At 42.8% G+C, this 17,348-nt stretch overlaps 1 protein-coding gene across 3 annotated transcripts in view; it reads right to left on the bottom strand.

The window, feature by feature from the left end:
- SNX13 (sorting nexin 13) overlaps nucleotides 1-17,348 on the bottom strand; it is a 102,096-nt gene that overhangs the window by 45,974 nt on the left and 38,774 nt on the right. For all 3 annotated transcript variants that reach the window (XM_031940679.1, XM_031940680.1, XM_031940681.1), the window contains 7 exons: nucleotides 14,588-14,690; nucleotides 12,194-12,283; nucleotides 10,077-10,198; nucleotides 4,975-5,096; nucleotides 4,577-4,678; nucleotides 1,598-1,686; nucleotides 420-503 (listed from right to left, as the gene is read on the bottom strand). In XM_031940679.1, the coding sequence (XP_031796539.1) occupies nucleotides 420-503; nucleotides 1,598-1,686; nucleotides 4,577-4,678; nucleotides 4,975-5,096; nucleotides 10,077-10,198; nucleotides 12,194-12,283; nucleotides 14,588-14,690 (712 nt within the window). The remainder of the gene's footprint in view (nucleotides 1-419; nucleotides 504-1,597; nucleotides 1,687-4,576; nucleotides 4,679-4,974; nucleotides 5,097-10,076; nucleotides 10,199-12,193; nucleotides 12,284-14,587; nucleotides 14,691-17,348) is intronic.

Raw genomic sequence — 17,348 nt, 5'->3', positions numbered from 1 at the left:
ATAGAAGGGTTATGAACACTCCAAACAACAAGGGACCCCAAGTCTAGGGAAGAGCGTGGTAAGATCTGCTCCAGCCTATACAGCCTGCTCTGAAGGCCCCAACACTCGCTATCCTCTTCATCACAGCTGACTCAACAGAGAAGGACTCGCCTTGAGTACCCTGATGGGTAAACTGAGGGTCAGGTGAGATGATGAGAGTGCAGGGGCCCCTCCCAGTACTGAGGTGGTGTCAAATCTTGACCAGAGAAAAAACATTTTGACACAGTTGATATAAAGCTGATCTGTCATCTGCACAAAGGCAATTTTCTTTCAATTTTCACTTATGTTTAAATCATGCCTACTTTAACAAGCAACCACAAAATTTCAAATTATGTTTTTAATATATTAGGTTGAAGTTAAAAAACCATTATAGCCCTTACCATCCATATGACGTACTGATTAATATAATCAGGATCACTGAGTTGGTTTATTAATGGAAGAAGAATTCCACGTGCAAGGATTTCCTAAAAATAAACAAACAAAAAAACCACATTTAATTCTCTCTTATTTCTGTAGAAAATATGAACAATCTTATTCTGCCAGAAACGCCAACACTGATCCACGAACAATCCAACATCATAAAACTTTCAAATAATGAGCAAGAGAAGGCTTCAGAAACATTAACATTGATTCTTGCTTTGCTGGACTCCTCTCCAACTCCCGAATGTAACCTGGCCCTTGGGCCGGATCCTGCTTCCCAGGAAGACTTTCCCGAACATTTCTATCCAGCCACTCTTACTGACCCTACCAATGGTTCTCCATATGTGATCCAGTGACTCGTCAAGAATCTAAGACCCTTCCAGTGGATTCATGAAGTCAAAACTATTTTCAAAATAACACTAAAATGGGTTCATTTTTGATATAGCAAATGTCCATAGATAAAACCCACATCAACAAAGATCTCTCTCTCTCTTTTTTTTTTTTTTTCAGGGGAGAGGGGAAGAAGGACACTTATTTTTTTCAAGTATAAAGGAGTCCTCTGTGAACTGCCGGTCTATACAAATCAGAATCAAAGGTAGCCACTATCTGCTAAGCAAATGAAAGCATGAGTGAAAATGATGGGACTTGGCTTTTCTTCTGCCTCTAAGTCTTGGAGAGAGGCCCCAGACCCATCAAAGAGGTGCACCGCAGAGCCATAGGGACCCTCATGGACTTCTCGCGCTCTGTGAAAAGCAGGACCACACTACTAGTGACTTGCCATGACAAGATGGCGGAGGGAAAAGAGTTTGGGGACATAGGATGTGAAAACCAAAAAAGTGCCAGCACCTAAACCTCCTCCTCAGCACGTGGGAAAGACAAGGAAGAGCGAGACAATGGTGACGGCAGGGAACAGACGGGCTGTGACCTATTCTGGATGTCCATCGAAGCCATGTGCAGAACCAAGTAACAGAGAGGGGCTGAGGGCCGGCCCACAGAAGGAGCCCCGGGGGCTGAGCTGAGAAGATGCAAAGGCCTCTGCCTCCATTGTCATGTAGCCTACACCACGGGGGGGAGGGAGGGGGGGCAAGAACACCAGCCAGCTTCCTCAGACTCAGACAAATCAGAAGTTTCTGCTTACCCTGACAAAGTATCGCATGATCTTGTTCTGGAAGTCTCCAGGAGGTAGCAACAAATACAGTAAAACCTCACACAGATCCCTAAGGAATCCTAGAAGGCAGAGAAAAAACAGTCACGCCATGGTGCGAGCCAATAGGACTTCCAAGGCCCAGGGCTCTCGGGGCAGTAAAAGGCACATTACAGGGTAGGAATCCTTGGGCTGAGGGGGTCTCCAGCTTATCTACATGGTGCATTCCTGATCATTTTCCTACGTGTTCTTGATTCACTCTTCCTGTCCTTAAAATATTAATGAGTGGTCCACATACATTGAACTTTCCTGGGATATCTTCTCTCATAGAAAACCTCTCTGGTTTTCTAACTGTAACAGCTTGTGACTTTGGTGGCAAGCACACACCAGCACAGATACACAAAGTATACACTTCCCTACTGTTCTCCATATAAGATACTGGCCATTAATCATCCTGGGACAAGTTGGAGTCATTAGTTTTAGCCACAGAGCCACTGAATGCGACGTAGAACTGAAATTATGAAAGACTTTCAGTTTCTCCAAAGAGCGTCTATCTGACTTCTAATATTCTTCATATTCTAATAATATAATGAGCACAAAGTAAATACTAATGAAATCCTAGTAAGTTTTAGTCAATTTCTTTGTATTTCTTTTCTTGGTGAACAATCACAGTGTTTTCCACAAAATGTCATGTACCTTTCCTGCATTTCGCAGAAGGCACTTACTATAACAGAGCTCCTCTCTGCTCTCAGTAATTATGGGGCCAGAGGAAGATGCCAATAAGTTCCTCACAGAGACGCAGCCTCTCAGATTTAGCGCTGGATGATGGGATCACTAAGCCTAACTTCCTTCATTACCAGTTCTACGGAAGGAGCACATCCACATCAAGATTCATACGTTAAAGGAGAGTAGACCAAAGGCTTTGGAGAGTTTTATTTGCAATAGCACATAGTCTGAAGTGTCCACACTCAAATGGCACCACATTATACTACTCCAGTCAAAGGTTTCAGTTTTGGTTCTATATTAGTATATTTGGGCATAAGAAATAATTTTACAAGCCAAGGTCCATTGAAATAAAAATTTATTTATTTTTTAAAAAGTTCAAAAGGGAATCAATTTAATCTGCTATGAAGAAAACAATGAACAGCATCTACATTCTGCCATTTTGGAAAGAGAAGCGTGGTTGACAATTATGAGTCAGAGCAATGGGCTGGCAAGGCCCCATGAGAAAGTCTATTAAGAAAACTGTGCTCCTGTCCCAGCAGCGCCCGCGTTCCAGCTAGTACTGCTTCCCTTTCTCATTCTCTTAATCCCAGAGAATTCCTAAAATCTTTAGCCTCATTATCTGTGTCATGGTCTACCCCATTCTGGGTCTTCTCCAACACACATAGTCTTCCTCTCCACAGAACTCTCCATGTTGGGATGTCTCATTTAACTGAAAGTGGCCCGAAAACACAGGCATTAGGTTCAGAAAAGCAATAAGGCTCCTGGGCCCCAAGGAAATGAAAGGACGATTAACGCCAATACAAAAAGTGTCCTTCCTCTGAAGAGCAGTCAAGAACTTTTTGATAGTGAGAAGGAGCAAAAGCCTTAAAACTAAAGGTTTAAACACTGATAATACTGAAAAATCAAATCAAGAGCTAAACACCTGAATCTATATATCAATAGTCAATTTAGTCAAAGTTCAATTTCTAAAAGTGTGTTGAATATTTCACTTTTCAGAAAGTATCTATTACATAAAAGGCAAAGTCCAATAAACTTTTAAGCTGCTATATGAGATCTTGATTTAAACTTTCAAAACAAAAATAAATTTGGCAAAAATATAATAAAAACTACTTTCTAATTGGTAAAGCTCTCTTATACATTAATTCATGACTTAGTGAAAACAGCCTGAAGGAGGTACTCTCAGTTCCCACTAAGGCCTCCCCAAGAACATCCAGACTCGCCTGCCAATATTCCTGGGACAGGGTCAGGGGGGAGCTGTGAATCCAACTATAAGTACAGCTCTCTACTCACTGGGCTATGCTCCCTAGCAGGAAACTTACAGGTATTTAACCTCTTATTCCCAAAATAAATTGTATTCACCATTCCCCAAAGTATAAAAATAAAGGGGAAAAAAGGTCTTACTTCCAAATCCTGACTTTAGTCATTCAACAACCCTGGTATCTGAGAGAAAAAAGCATGATGCTGTTTCCTCTTCCAGATGGATCAGTTACAAAGGACAGGGAGAGAAATTAACCCCCCGGGTGATCTCTAAAACTCAGTTTCAGATCTTGTTTGAAACTGCCAAGTTCACAAGTCTTCTTAGAGAACTGAACGGAGAGCTGAGGACCTCTGGCTTTCTGCCTCCTCTACCAGGATACAAACAAGGAGGCAAGATGGCAGAAGGGAAGAAAGAGAGCTGGGGACCCCTCCCCAATCAGCCCAAGCCCTGAACCACCAAGAACAAAAGATAATTGCCTGAAGCAACTGCAGACTGCCAGGGGTACGCCACAGTCTCAGGGCCGAGTTCAGGGAAGGTGCAGTCCATGTGGCAAAGACTCTGCCCCAGAACTGGGGCGCTTGGAGCTCCATCCCACACAGCTGGGGATAAGCCCTGTCCCCGCCCCTCCTGGACTTATCTAGAGAGACGGCTATTGCCCTGGTTTTATGGATCAAAGATTTCTGCTCGATTTGATTACTTTTCCAACATCATGCACAAAATGAAAATTTACATCTAGTCAACAATTTACTTCATCTACGCTCCCTTCTGAAGGCGAGAGCTCTTTATTGCACCCCTGGGGTGACTCAGAGCCAAAGGCTGAGTTCTGAATCTAGCTGGCCCTTCTACTTGGGAGTCTGTGACCTCCAGGGAGCCCCAACTTCAGCTTTAACGCTGGCTTTTGCCCTCTGCCCTTTCCAGCTAACTCCTCTTTAGGCGGCTTACGCACAGGCCCCACCTTTAGCAGGGTCATAACAAGGAAAAAAGGCCACCTTCTTCTTCTTTGGCAGAGGTGCAGACCAGATCGCGACAGGTGTCCTTCTCCATCTCTACCTCCACCTCGAAGAAGGTCTCCACCAGGTCTTCAGCCGAACCTGCAGAAAGGAAAGAGTTGGAGAGCTGGTGGCCAGGGAGGTGGACCCGACAGCTGGGAAGGCGAGCCTGAAGGCTGAGGCGAGCTTGGTGGCTGGCCGTGGCCGAGGCCCATCTTTGGCCACCTTGAGGCCCACTTTTGGCCGCCCCCAGTCCAAGGCCTACCTTTGACCTGTCCAAGGCCTGCCTTTGGCCATCCTGAGGCCCATCTTTGGCCGGCCCTGGCACAAGGCCCGCCTTTGGCCCCCCCCCCCCCCCCCCAAGGTCCACCTTTAGCCAGCCCCAGCCCAAGGCCCACCTTTGGCCTGCTCATCCTTCTCGGCCACCTTCTGCTGGGCCTTCCTGAAAACGCGCAGGTGGGTGCCAAAGTCGTCCACGATGCGGGTGGTGAAGTAAGGCTGCCAGTCTATCTCTTTCGACCTAATGACAGACACAAGGGAGAGGCGGGCATGAGCAATGCTGTGGACAGAAAGCAGGCCCCGGGCCCGGGGAAGCGGTGGGAGAGACATTCCCGGGAGCCTCTCCGGAGCTCCAATGGGCAGGGGCATCTGACTGCGTTTCACTCTCATTCATGCAGCTCCTATGAATCCTGTGGTGGCTCCAGGAGCGGGCCAGCCATTCTCTAAGGTCTTGCTCAGAAAATATCTCAGGAGCCTTCCTGATCAGTTCCTCCCCATGTCCCGAAACAAAAGAACATAAAGCCTTCCCCCTTAGAAGACAGCACAAAGAAAGCTGGAGACTGTTAAAATAAGTGATGGTCCCTATTGCGTCTGCTATGAATCCGCCTTTGTTTGTGGAAGAACCAGTCTGGCCAGAGGCATTTTTTTTCTCATTTTCTGTTTCATCTGTGTGGGGAACTTCATGGTGTGGAAAACTCTCTGAAGCTGCAGGAGGCCTGAGACACTTACAAGAGACCAAGGGCCGTGTCTGTGGTCACATAAGGGATAAGTGTTGGAGGCAGCCCTCCAACCTGGGTGCTGGGATTCGAAAGAACCCAGCCTCTCAGAGGCACGGCTTGGGGGAAAATGCCAAACGTCTGCTAGACAAAATCAAAGGGGCATTGCACAGATGCCCCAGAGTTAGTCCATGATCCAAAAACAATCCGCATTTGTATCTGTAACTAATTCTAATACAACAAAATGGAATCACTTTCTCAATAATAAAGTCAATAATAAAGATTTATCAGTATTAAAAAAAACTAGTTAAAACACATTGATACACATACAGATTAGTGATGAGAAAGCAATAACTAGACAAGCTATCAGATAGGCGGCAGGAAAAGGGGCACCAAAGGCAAAGGGACTAGACTGGAATGGAAGTCAGAGGTCCTGGCTCTGGATTTGGGCTTCATTTCTAACTCCTCTGGACTTGGGGCTGCTTTTCTCATATGAAAGATCTGAATAGGATTAGAAGCTAAGTCTCCCAATTCTAAAGACTGCGATCCAATGAAACTTAGGGCAACATGTACTGACTGATTCATAAAAACCTCCCAAATGCAATAAAGCAGACATGTAGCATAAAGCAAGAAAAATTATATTCCATGAGGGGAAAAAAGGGAAAGAAATTTAGGTCAATAGAGGTTTCTTGTATAATCGACCAAGTGGACAATCAACAATTAAATAATGAGAAAGTCAGCCCCTGCCATCGGCTCTGTTTCTTCCATGACTAGATTCCAGCAGAGGGCACTGAGAGACAGGCCCCAAGTCTGGGATTATCTCAGCAAGTAATGGCAGGAAGGAACACGCAAAGAGAACTGGGAATCGCCGATCATCCCTTTATATGTTAAGGGACAGGTCAATTCCCGAGAGCCTCCACAGCTGTGGATCAGAGCATCTGAAGGCATTGCAGGGGAGCCTTTGCTGACACAGGTGCTGCGAATTGGGAATGAGATAAATTGGAGGCAGACGGAAGAGGAGAGAGGTCAGACAATGCAACAGTCAGAGAGGTCAGAGAATAGCAACGGCCTCTCAGTCTCCTTGTATCATCCTCTCACAAGAGGATCCATTCTGGGTTGGATCTCCAGCAGCCACTGTCAGCTCCCATGCATTCCAATGTCTTTACTGGAAGGAGGACAGGGAACTCTGGTCATCATTAGCTTTAAAAAAAAAAAGCTATAATTAACCCAGTGTATATTCTCGGAAGTGAACATTATTAAACATGAGTAAACTAGCAAAGACTCATGGCATTAAGGTCAATTTTAATACATCATTGAAAAAGCTGGGAGAGTGACAAGGAGCCCAAAGGAGACATTCGGGCAGTGGGGAATTGGATCATTTTGTGGCTAAATGTTTCAATAGTACTTATAAGGTCTAAGTCTTGACATGCACCAAATCTCATCTAACTCTTACAATAAGAAAGATCTCTCAAACCCCAGCCTTAACCTAAACTGTCAACTTTAAAATAATGAACAGTCTCGCCCAAGCCAAAAAGACCAGCAGAAGCCTTTTCTAGTAATCGTATGAAAATGATTTATAAATGTATATCTATTTATTGGTTTTAGAAAAAATAAATATACTGTTTAGAAATAGTTTATTATAGTCCTTGAAAGGAAGTTCACTGTAACAGATCTGGAAGTTCAGAAGACGAAACCATGAATCAGGTACCATCTGTTTTCATCTCTTGAGTGTTCTGTTTAATTTGTTGATATTTAAGTCTATGCTGATAACTTCCACTTAACACGTGTTAGACATAGGTCAAAATTCACTACTTAGGGAATGAGTTTTAAATATTATAACTAGTGAAAATTGAAGCATTAAAATTATACTAAAAATTCAGATCATTAGCCAAAAAATACCATTTCTGCTGAATCCATACAAAGACCTGTTTGTAATGGAAAGATCTTGGAAAAGGGGCAGTACACAAATCTATTACAAGATCCAACAAACACTAAACCAGGAAAAGGATTCATAAACAAAGTTAAAGACTGCTTCCAATGGCATTTTCCATATTAGGAGACAGGTATGGTTTTCAGCAACATGTGGCCTGAGTTATTATTCAAAGCCATTTTTCAAATATTTTATAATAAGAATCTATCTGCCCAATAACCTTTTGATGTTACTCATCAAAGCAAAGCTATCTAATACTCTGTTCCTTCCTTCCTATTGCTAAATTGGTCAGAGTTCCCCTCTAAGGATAGCCTCTTCTCTCCTCTGACACAGCCCTGGCTCGGTCCTACAGCAGCAGCCTGCTCTGGGGTCTGCACACCTCATCTCTCCCCACTCCCATCCAGCCAAAGAAGGGGCTTCCCTAAAACTCAGCTCGGACCATATCACTGTGTCCCCTGTCCCAATTCAAAAACAAAACTCTGCTAGGCATTCAGAGCTCTCCCTCACCTTGCCCCTCCAAGCTCTCCAGGCCCCTCACCCTGAGACAGACCTCTTCCATCTCGTGACGAGAGCCTCCTGACTATTCTACAAACAAGATATGTCAGCTTTTGGCTCTAGGAATCCTCCCTGGGGGGGGAGAAGGGGTCATCTATCCCCTTTCTCCCTCCTCCACCCCAAATCCTGACCTCCCTGACTTTCTTTAAGCCCCAACTAAAATCCCATCTTTTAGTGGAAGCCCTCCTTAACCCCCTTAATTCTAACGCTTTCCTTGTTAGTTATTTCCTATTTATGATGGACATAGAATGAGTGCATGTATTTGCTTGCATGTTGTCTCCCACTTAGACTGTAACCTTCTTGAGGACAGGAACTCTTTTTCCTGTTTTGGTATCTCTAGCACTTAACCCAGGGCAGTAGGTGCTTAATACTGAATGATTGATTAGGGGACCTCTAACATCCCTTCCAACCATTTCTACAACTTGGTGAATTAAAAAAATCAGAGAGCCTTATTCTAATTAATGTGAGAGTTCAAAGAATCCTGATCCTCAGGCCCTGGAGCTTCCTTTATCCCCACACAAACAAGCCAAGCAACCCCCCCCCCCCCCAAAGCATCCCCTTCTTGGGAGGCCTGAGGGCAGCCCAAGGCGGGGGATGGTTGGCTGCCCCACCAAGCTTCCAGTGTCACTGAATTTCCCCTTGGCTATCAGAAACAAGCTCCCTTGGCTGGGGGTGCTCTCTCAAGCCCTCCTCTGTCCTCCAACCTCAGCAAAGGACCTCGGATCCTAGAGCACTTGGGCTCACTCCTGGCTCATAGGCCTTCCTCCCATACTTCCCTGAACTCCTCTTCAGCCTAGCTGCTGCTTGGCTTAGTCCATGGACATCACGAAGCAAAGCAGAGAAGTCCCTTATTTTGGGTTTCTGGCTATGCATCCACAAAATGTGGGGACTCTCTCAGGATACTCTCAGAGCCCCCCAGAGTGCCACACAAGGGGAATGTGGTTGCCTCAGGCTCATGTTAAGACTCTCCTGCAGCTTCTGGCCAGGGGTTTGCAGAGGCAATGCATCCTTGGCAGGGGAAGGAGGTCTTCAACCACACAGGAAGAAACAAAAATCTCAGAAATGCAGCTGACTGAGGAACAAAATCGGAATCATTGACTTGTTCTGCTCTTCTCAGAACTGGGGAAGGCCCAAGGTCAATGCCCATTCCCACAATTTCCAGAAGCAAACAGGGGTCAGTCAAAAATGGAGTCAAGGCCAAAATGCATTCCTCCATCCTTCATCCATCCATCTATTCATCCATCCATCCATTCACCCATCCATTATTCCTTCCATCCATTGTTCCATTCATCCATCCATCCATCCATTGTTCCATCCATCCATCCATCCATCCATTCTTCCATCCATCCATCCATCCATCCGTACATTCAGACATTCATTCACATATTCAACAGATACTTTTTCTGGGTATCCAAGTTATTAGCTTGCATTAATCAAGCAAAATGAAACTTTCTTATTACAAAGCTCAATCAGTGGAAAGAGCTGGAAGAAAATGCTTTTCTTTTGAATCAAATTAAGTAATCCCCGATAATCAGAAATGCAGAGCTGATATAAGTTTCCTAAATCAAAAGACAATTCTTCCTCTAGCAGAATAAAAACCAAGTTTAGAACATTCTAATCCCAAGGTAGGTCATCTGGATCTAATTAACACTCCCTGAGAGCTGTTAAAAATAATTACAAGTCAAGTAGAACATTCAAAATGGATGGGGATTTTTACCACCGAAAACAAAGAGTCAAGATTCAGCACAATTTCCTCAGAGAACCCTAATTTCAAAGCTCTCTCCCCCTTCTCTCTTGATCTCAGCTGTCTGTCTGTCTATCTCTCGACCTCTTCCTGCCGACTGCCTTTTCCAGATCAAGGCTAAGAAAATCTCCTTCCCCAACACTTAGATGGCCCCCTGGCTTCCCTCCCATCTCCCACCAGACCACTGGCCTTGTTGCGGGAACACCCACTCAATAGGTCAGAACCCCCTTTCCTGCCCTTCACCTGGCACGTTCCCCACACAGCGCGCAGCCTCACCTGGTGGAGAACTGAATGAGCGCGTTCTGGAGCATCTGCCTGATTTCGAGGAGAAAAGATTCATCATCACTTAGTGTATAATACCAATACTGGACATAATCCCTCAAGGAAAACTGGATAACCTGGAATGTCAGGGGAAAACACAGACACAGAATGCCGTTAGGGTAGGAAGGCAAGTGTACTGCCCAAAAGCCGAACCCAGCTCCCCGGGCCTGTGCGGCCAAACCACGCTCACATCTCCAGTACCGCTCCAGAACCGCTTCTGGGAGGCGCCTTCCCTGACAATGTTCTGACAAAGGGGCAAGGTTCCCAGGAGAAAGGAGTTCCCCACCAGGGGTACAATGCCAAGTGTGGTGATCTCCCAGCATCCTGAGGCTCCGAGGTATCTTAGTATTTCATTTTTACAGTATTTGTAAAATACTGTATTTTTATGGATTAATGCTCTCCTTAACTAACCCACTTCGACACCATAGCTCATCTAGCCAAAATTTGGTTCACAACGAAAGCATAATCACCATTTTGGTCCTCTGAAATAGAGTCATAAATTTTCTTTAAAATATGCTAGGAGAAATATACACCAATGGATCAGCCAATAATATAACTTGAAGTTAACCTTTAGGAGGTTCACTTTAAAAAAAAAGGGAATTTCTAATTTTATAAAGGTATTAAACAACATCAGATGTCTGCATTAGAAAAGTGGACAGCAATCTGGATTATGGCCAGAGAGTTAAAAATTGTGTTTACCCTCTGACCCCAAGTGATCAGGGCAAAAAGGAAAAGGATTTGTGTGTTCTTGAATACTGATAGCAACTCTTTTTATAATGGCCAAGAACTGAAAAGTGAATTAAGGAATGGATATCCTTGTAATGAAATGCTACTGCATTGTGAAGTGATGAGCGGGTTGGTTTTAGGATTAGGTGGAAAGGCCTGCATGAAAAATGCAGAATGAAACCAAGACAACATTGCACATAGTAACAGCAATACTGTTTGAAGAATAACTGTCAACTAAGCTATTCTGAGTATTATAAATATTCAGATCAGCTACAAAGGATCTATGAAGGAAGATGCTCTCCACCTCCAAAGACAGAACTCATAAGAGAAGAATGCAGGGTATGGTTCTACATGTGTACACATCCACACATGTATGTATGCATGCATTTCAAAGTATGTACACATATTACACATCTGTGTCATTGGAGAACCTTCCCTGGGGCAGGATGTAAAGGGAGGGAGAGAGGGAGACAGTTTGAAACTTGAACTGTGAACAAAAAATTAATTTAATTTTTTTAAAAAAAGGCCAATATTTTTTGTCCTTATTTGTTACTCCTCACATAACCCAAGGAGAAAGCTAGAAAATTTCTGACAAGCCCAAATCCTAGAGAAGACTACTTAACGTGTCCACCCATTAAAAGAATCACATTCTGAATAGCCATAAAGAATTATGCACTTTGCTTTGTACCACACAGGGCTTGCCGGAACAAGTCCTCCTCTCCCGCACCACCCTGATCCCAATCCCAGGAGCTTGGAGATATGGGAGCAGAAGAAGCCATGAGAGCTGTTCCCCTTATTCCAATCCCACAATTCACCCAGATCCCATCAAGACCTCCCCTTCTTTCCCACCTCTGTGCCAGTGGTCCCCTTCTTTGCTCCGATCTCTCCATCACTTCCCAACTGCAAGGGACCTTGCAACCTCACCAGCTATGGAGCAGACATGGCCATTCTTGCCCTTTGGATAATAACCAAGGCTGCAGTTCCTTCCAGGCTCCTGGGCACTGCTACCGTCCAGACCACCCAGCTTGAGTGTGCTCCCTGGCTCTCTGCTGCAGCCACATGTTAAGCACTGGGCCTTGCCAGACTCCCATTAAGTGGAGCAAACACCTGCTACAGGGCTTTTCCACTCAATGTCTTGTTCCTCCTGCCCTAAGGGCAGGATCCCATGGAGGGATAAACACCCTTCACCCCACAGAGAGAACTCAGGCTTAGCTAGTAGATCTCCCAAGGACTGAACACAGTCAATCACATCATGGCAGTAATGAAGAGGACTGCTCAGCAATCACGAAGAGAAGCACATCCGGCACAGGAAGTATTAAAGACTCTTCTTCATCTGGGGCACTTACTTGCTGAAGAGGCTCATCAATGATATTGGCACCCGTCAATCTTCGATCAATTTTAATCATTCGAGCTTCCCGTCTCATTTCTTCTAAGCACTTAAAGAGAAGTCATCACATGTTACAAGAGTGTTTTATTTCAACATAAATATCCTTATCATTTAACCGATCACAACCAAGCAGTCACTCTGTAATCCTCTTCAATCATTATTTTTAAAAACTAAATATTTATAGAAAACCAAGTTTTTTAAAAATCCTATTAATTCTCTATTATGCTCTAATGTGAACTAAATTCTGATCGCAGCCCTGTACCACAATAATCACTAACTGATCATATCACAAAATCAAATGATTAAAAAAGGATTGTTATCACCATGCAAAAAAAAATATCAAATTATTCTTTGAGTAACAAGAAAAAAAATGGGGGATTCAATTCCATATATTCCAAGTATAATATAGATTCAAACTGCTGTCACTGACATTCATTCCATCCTAATAAATGTAATTTGTTGTGTAAATGGATTTTCCTTTTGTTGTAATTTTGGAAAATTTCAAGACAAACTTAAATAATCAATCTACTTTGAACTGTCCACTAACAGTGACAGCATTCCATTTGCCAAAGTAATGGAGAGCTATTACAGAATTAGGTGAAGGTGGAAATGATTCAGTGAAGAGATCAGAAAGTCGTGATCTATTGGGCTTGTGGTCTCTAATGGAACGTCACAGGAATCTACTGTCTGAGTTAACCTTTTTCTCAAGAGCAAGAACGAAGACCAAGATGGTAGGCTGGTTGAAAAGGATAATGATGATGATGGAAGAAGACCTCACTCAACAAACTAGAAAACATGGTCATGTCAAAAAAAATGAGGCTGTTCTAGGGATGAATCTATAATCTACACTTGGGCTAAAAATGATGAGTGCCGTGTAGGGATGGAGGCGGAAAGCTGCATTGAGCCCAAACCAAGCCACTCTGACAGGCTTCCAATCCCATCTGCTCTGTCCCAGGATCTCTGCCTGCCTGCCAGCAAGGCCCCTGCATTCTTCTGGGGAGGAAGAGAGCAACAAATGCAGAATACACACAAATTAATGAAGAAATGGAGAAATCCTGGATGCAATCAGAAAAGCCTCCTGGAGGAGGGCACTGTTGGTTCTACACAATTAGGAAACAAGTCTGTATGGGACCTGGCGGCAGCAGGGAAACCCTGAAGTTTCTGGAGCAGGAGGGTGGCCCAGTGAGGATTATCAATTGGACAACCAGGGGAAGAGCAGGATGCAGGTGAGCTAGCAAGAAAGCCATGTCCAGGTGAGAGGCGACGAGAGTCTGAATGAATGAAGTGAATGAAAAGATGTGTTTGGAATACTGACTGGGCTAAGCACTAAGGAAAACATGAAGAATGGGTCACCTGGAAATGACCCAAGGACCTCCAGGCTTATTATCTGTCCCCTCCAAAAAAATGTAACTTGGGAAGCGATAGAAGGAGGTGTGAGTTCCCTTGTGCAGACATCAATTGACTAGGGAAATCAGGAATAGCATGTCCAGTCATGGGGCCAGAGAAGGTGGAGGTCTTGGTTTGGGTTTGCCACGTTACCAGAGGCAGGTCCCAAGAAGTGACAGGGAAGGGCCCAGAGATCAAGCCGCAGAAGTGCAGCTATTAATCCTGCGGGAACAAAGGCCCAGGGAGATAGCCATCTTCAAGTACTGGAAAGGTTGTGGGGCCAAAGCACCAGCTAGGAGCACTGAGTCTTAGTTGACGAGCTCCAGATTCAGCTCAAAATAAAGATGATAGGAGTGATCCAAAAGTAGGCAGTTTCTGCCCGTGGCAGGTCAAGCTGGAAGCTGGAGAAAAACATAATAGGCCACTACACTTTTTAAAAAAAAGTTTCACTTACCAACAACGGCCTTTGTCAGCTGATCCTCAACAATCTTGTGAACCAATTTCCCTACTCCTTAAAAATTGAGCATTTCTTTCAAAGCCAAGAATTAAGAACTTTTAAAACCAAAAATAATCAGTCTTTTTTGAATTACCCTGAGATGACCAAATGCAACTTGCAAGTAAACTGTCTCTCTTCTGTTGCTTTGATTTTATGTCACTATGTTTATTGTGTGAATAGTGCAGTCAACTGGATAGTACTTCATTAATTCACACAGAATGATTAGAAATCCTTGCTTCAAGACATAAGCAAAAGTAGCCAGTCTAGGAAAAGCAGCCAGAGCTTGGTATGTACGTGTTTTTCCCTATTATTATCCACCATCACCACCATCGCCACCATCATCATCATCATTATCATCACCATCACCACTATCACCACCATCATCATCACCACCATCACCACCATCACCACCATCATCATCCTGTAAGAGCAGCTACATTCCCCAGGCAGATGACCCCTGCCAGGCCTTACCTTAGGAATCCCTGTGGAAGTTGGAGGAAGAAAGGAGTGCTCACACTGTTCCAGGTACTTCTCAGAATTGGTTTTTCCAAACAAGAGAGTGACCACAAAACCCCTATAGAAAAGAGAGCATGTAGCTGTAGTTACATAAATTGGATTCCACCATTTAAAAAGCACATCTGGTTTAATACCTTCTGGAGGTACCAAGTGAAAGAATTTGGAAATTAATTGCTAACACTGAATAATCATGTCGTACTCAGACCAAACAATGCTCACAAAACTATTGCAGAATTTTAAGTGACAAGTATTAGACTTTCAAAATTCCATGTTGACAAACTTATTTCTCACAAGCAAAAAATAACCCAAAAATTATTCCATAAAAAAACACTTTTTTTAAATCCTCAGGAGATCAACTTGTTTCTCAAGCCTTAAATTAATAAGTTATCCAAACAAGAAGTTTGGTAATTGTTAATGCTGTAAAGTTACCCATACATATAACCTGTAAATAAAAGGCTATTAAATTTAAAAAAAAAAAAAAAAAAAAGAGAGAGAGAGAGAAATATATGGTGAAAAGGTGCTTTTCTCTTCCTGCTTTGAAAAAATAAAAGTACCCTCAAACTAAAAAAAAAAAGTTATCCAAGAAGGATAAAATAAATCTCTCTCTTTTTTTTTTTTTTTAACAAGAGTAGCAAGTACATTTCAATATAATATTTCTCAAGCACACTTTCATAAATGTTTATTCCTTTCCCTATACTTCCAGCCTGGAATGAAGTTTGCCAATACTTCCCAAAATGCTGAATATTTTGGAGGAGCTAAAAACCAAAGTATAAAAGCAAATTAATGTAGTTAGGATCAAGAGACTTTAATTTAAATATTTAAATACTTCGCCATCATGGTCAATGGCTCAAAAAAACCGAAAAGTTAATGTTTTCTATCTCATATCATAATAGATAACTGCTTACTATGCTCTTACATTGAAAAAAAACAATGAAAATAATTTTTTGAAATCATGTTTTTCTTAAGGCCAGATGCTGGTTGGAGGTAGTGGTGAGTGACAATGGTGATGATGATAGCAGCAGCTAACATTTATACAGAACTTTAAATGTGCAAAGCACTTTAGAAATATTATCTCACACTATCCTAAACAACCCAAGGAGAAGTAGGTACTATTATCACCACCAATTCAAAGATGCAGAAACTGAATCAGAGGGTAAATGGCTTGCCCAAAGTCACAAAGCACATTTATGTCTAAGACTGGATTTGTAGTGCTTCCTGACTCCAGGCCCAGCACAGTCTATTGTGCCACTTAAATGTCTTAAAAAAAAAAAAAAAAATCACAACAGCAGAAGAGAAGAATAAATCACCCAAAGGTAGATTAGCCACATCAAAAGACTCAGAACTGGGCTGGCTTCCATCATAATGGCCTACCCCTATGACTATGATTTAGATATGCTCAAGAAATTAAAATTAATTCTATTAATAGACAAAGAAATATTTGCATAAAAAGTGTTAAAAAGAAATCAAATCATCTTTCCTTGGATAAAAACTATTACAGAAAATCCAACAATAGTATTTACAAATTCCTTTTCCAAATCCAGAGTATCTCCAAATAATCCAGACATTTGGCGCTAAGAAGTTTAAGTTTTATTTAAAAAGCAATGAAGGAATCTTTTCATGCAATTTGTTTAAGTGAAAAAATCACAAAGTTTTGTTTAAAAAAAAAGTTTCTTATTCCAACTTGATCCTATGTGCTAATCAGTATTTGCTGTAGAAAATCTAGCTACTTTTCTATCTGATCCCCAAGGGCTAATGTGACTAGAACCTTTGCAGCACTAACTTTCCATCTCACAGAAAAAAGCAAAGAGCAGAGGGAGAAAATAAAAAGGGCAGGTTCTTGACAGTGTAGGGGGACATTTAGTCCCAAAGTACTGAGGCTCCCCCTGGATCTTGCTTTTTCCCCTAGACTGGTTTCCAATCACTCCCTGACTCATGGCCCTACCACTCCCTGTACTTGACACCCCCCCTTAAATCCCTTCACTAAGCCCTGCCTGCAAGGATCCCCCCCTCTCCCCCTTAGGTTCAGTCCACACAGGGAGCTCTTCCACTAGGAAGGCCTCTCTGACATATTGGGCATCTGAGACCCCCTGCCACCTTCCTCTCTAGTTACTCATCACACACTGACTTCTCTGGGTGCAAGGAGCCTCCCCTCTTTCAAGGAGACGATAGCCTTTTGAGGAACTGCCCTTTCTGACTCTGTCTTCCAACACAGTACCAGGGCACTAAGGAACCACTCACTTTTTTTCCTTCCCACATTTATTTTATTTTTAATTTATGAAATAAAATAAGCATTTCTATAACACAGTACAATAAATGATTGCCCACAAAACAGCCAATCTACTATGCACAACTTGCTATTCTTTTTAAACATATAATGAAAATTTCTCTTTACCCCCTTTTTTCTTTCCTCTTTTCCCCTTAACCTAGAGACAGCCACCATTAAAACAAATAGGTATACACACACACACACACACTCTCACTCTCACTCTCACACACACTCTCTCTCTCTCTCTTCTAAAACATACTAACTAAGCATACTTATATTTATCAGTTCATTCTCTGGACTCAGATGTCATCTTTCTTTAAATGTCCTTTGTAGTAAATTTGGGTATTTACAATAGTCAAAATAACAATCATTCAAAGTCATTCTTAAAACATTCTTGTTGCTGCTGTATACAGTGTTCTCTTGGTTCTGTTCATTTTGCTCTTTATTCCA

Source organism: Sarcophilus harrisii, chromosome 5 (genome assembly GCF_902635505.1).
Source record: "Sarcophilus harrisii chromosome 5, mSarHar1.11, whole genome shotgun sequence".
In the NCBI taxonomy this organism is placed as follows: Eukaryota; Metazoa; Chordata; class Mammalia; order Dasyuromorphia; family Dasyuridae; genus Sarcophilus; species Sarcophilus harrisii.
This window is presented reverse-complemented; position numbering and strand designations above follow the sequence as displayed.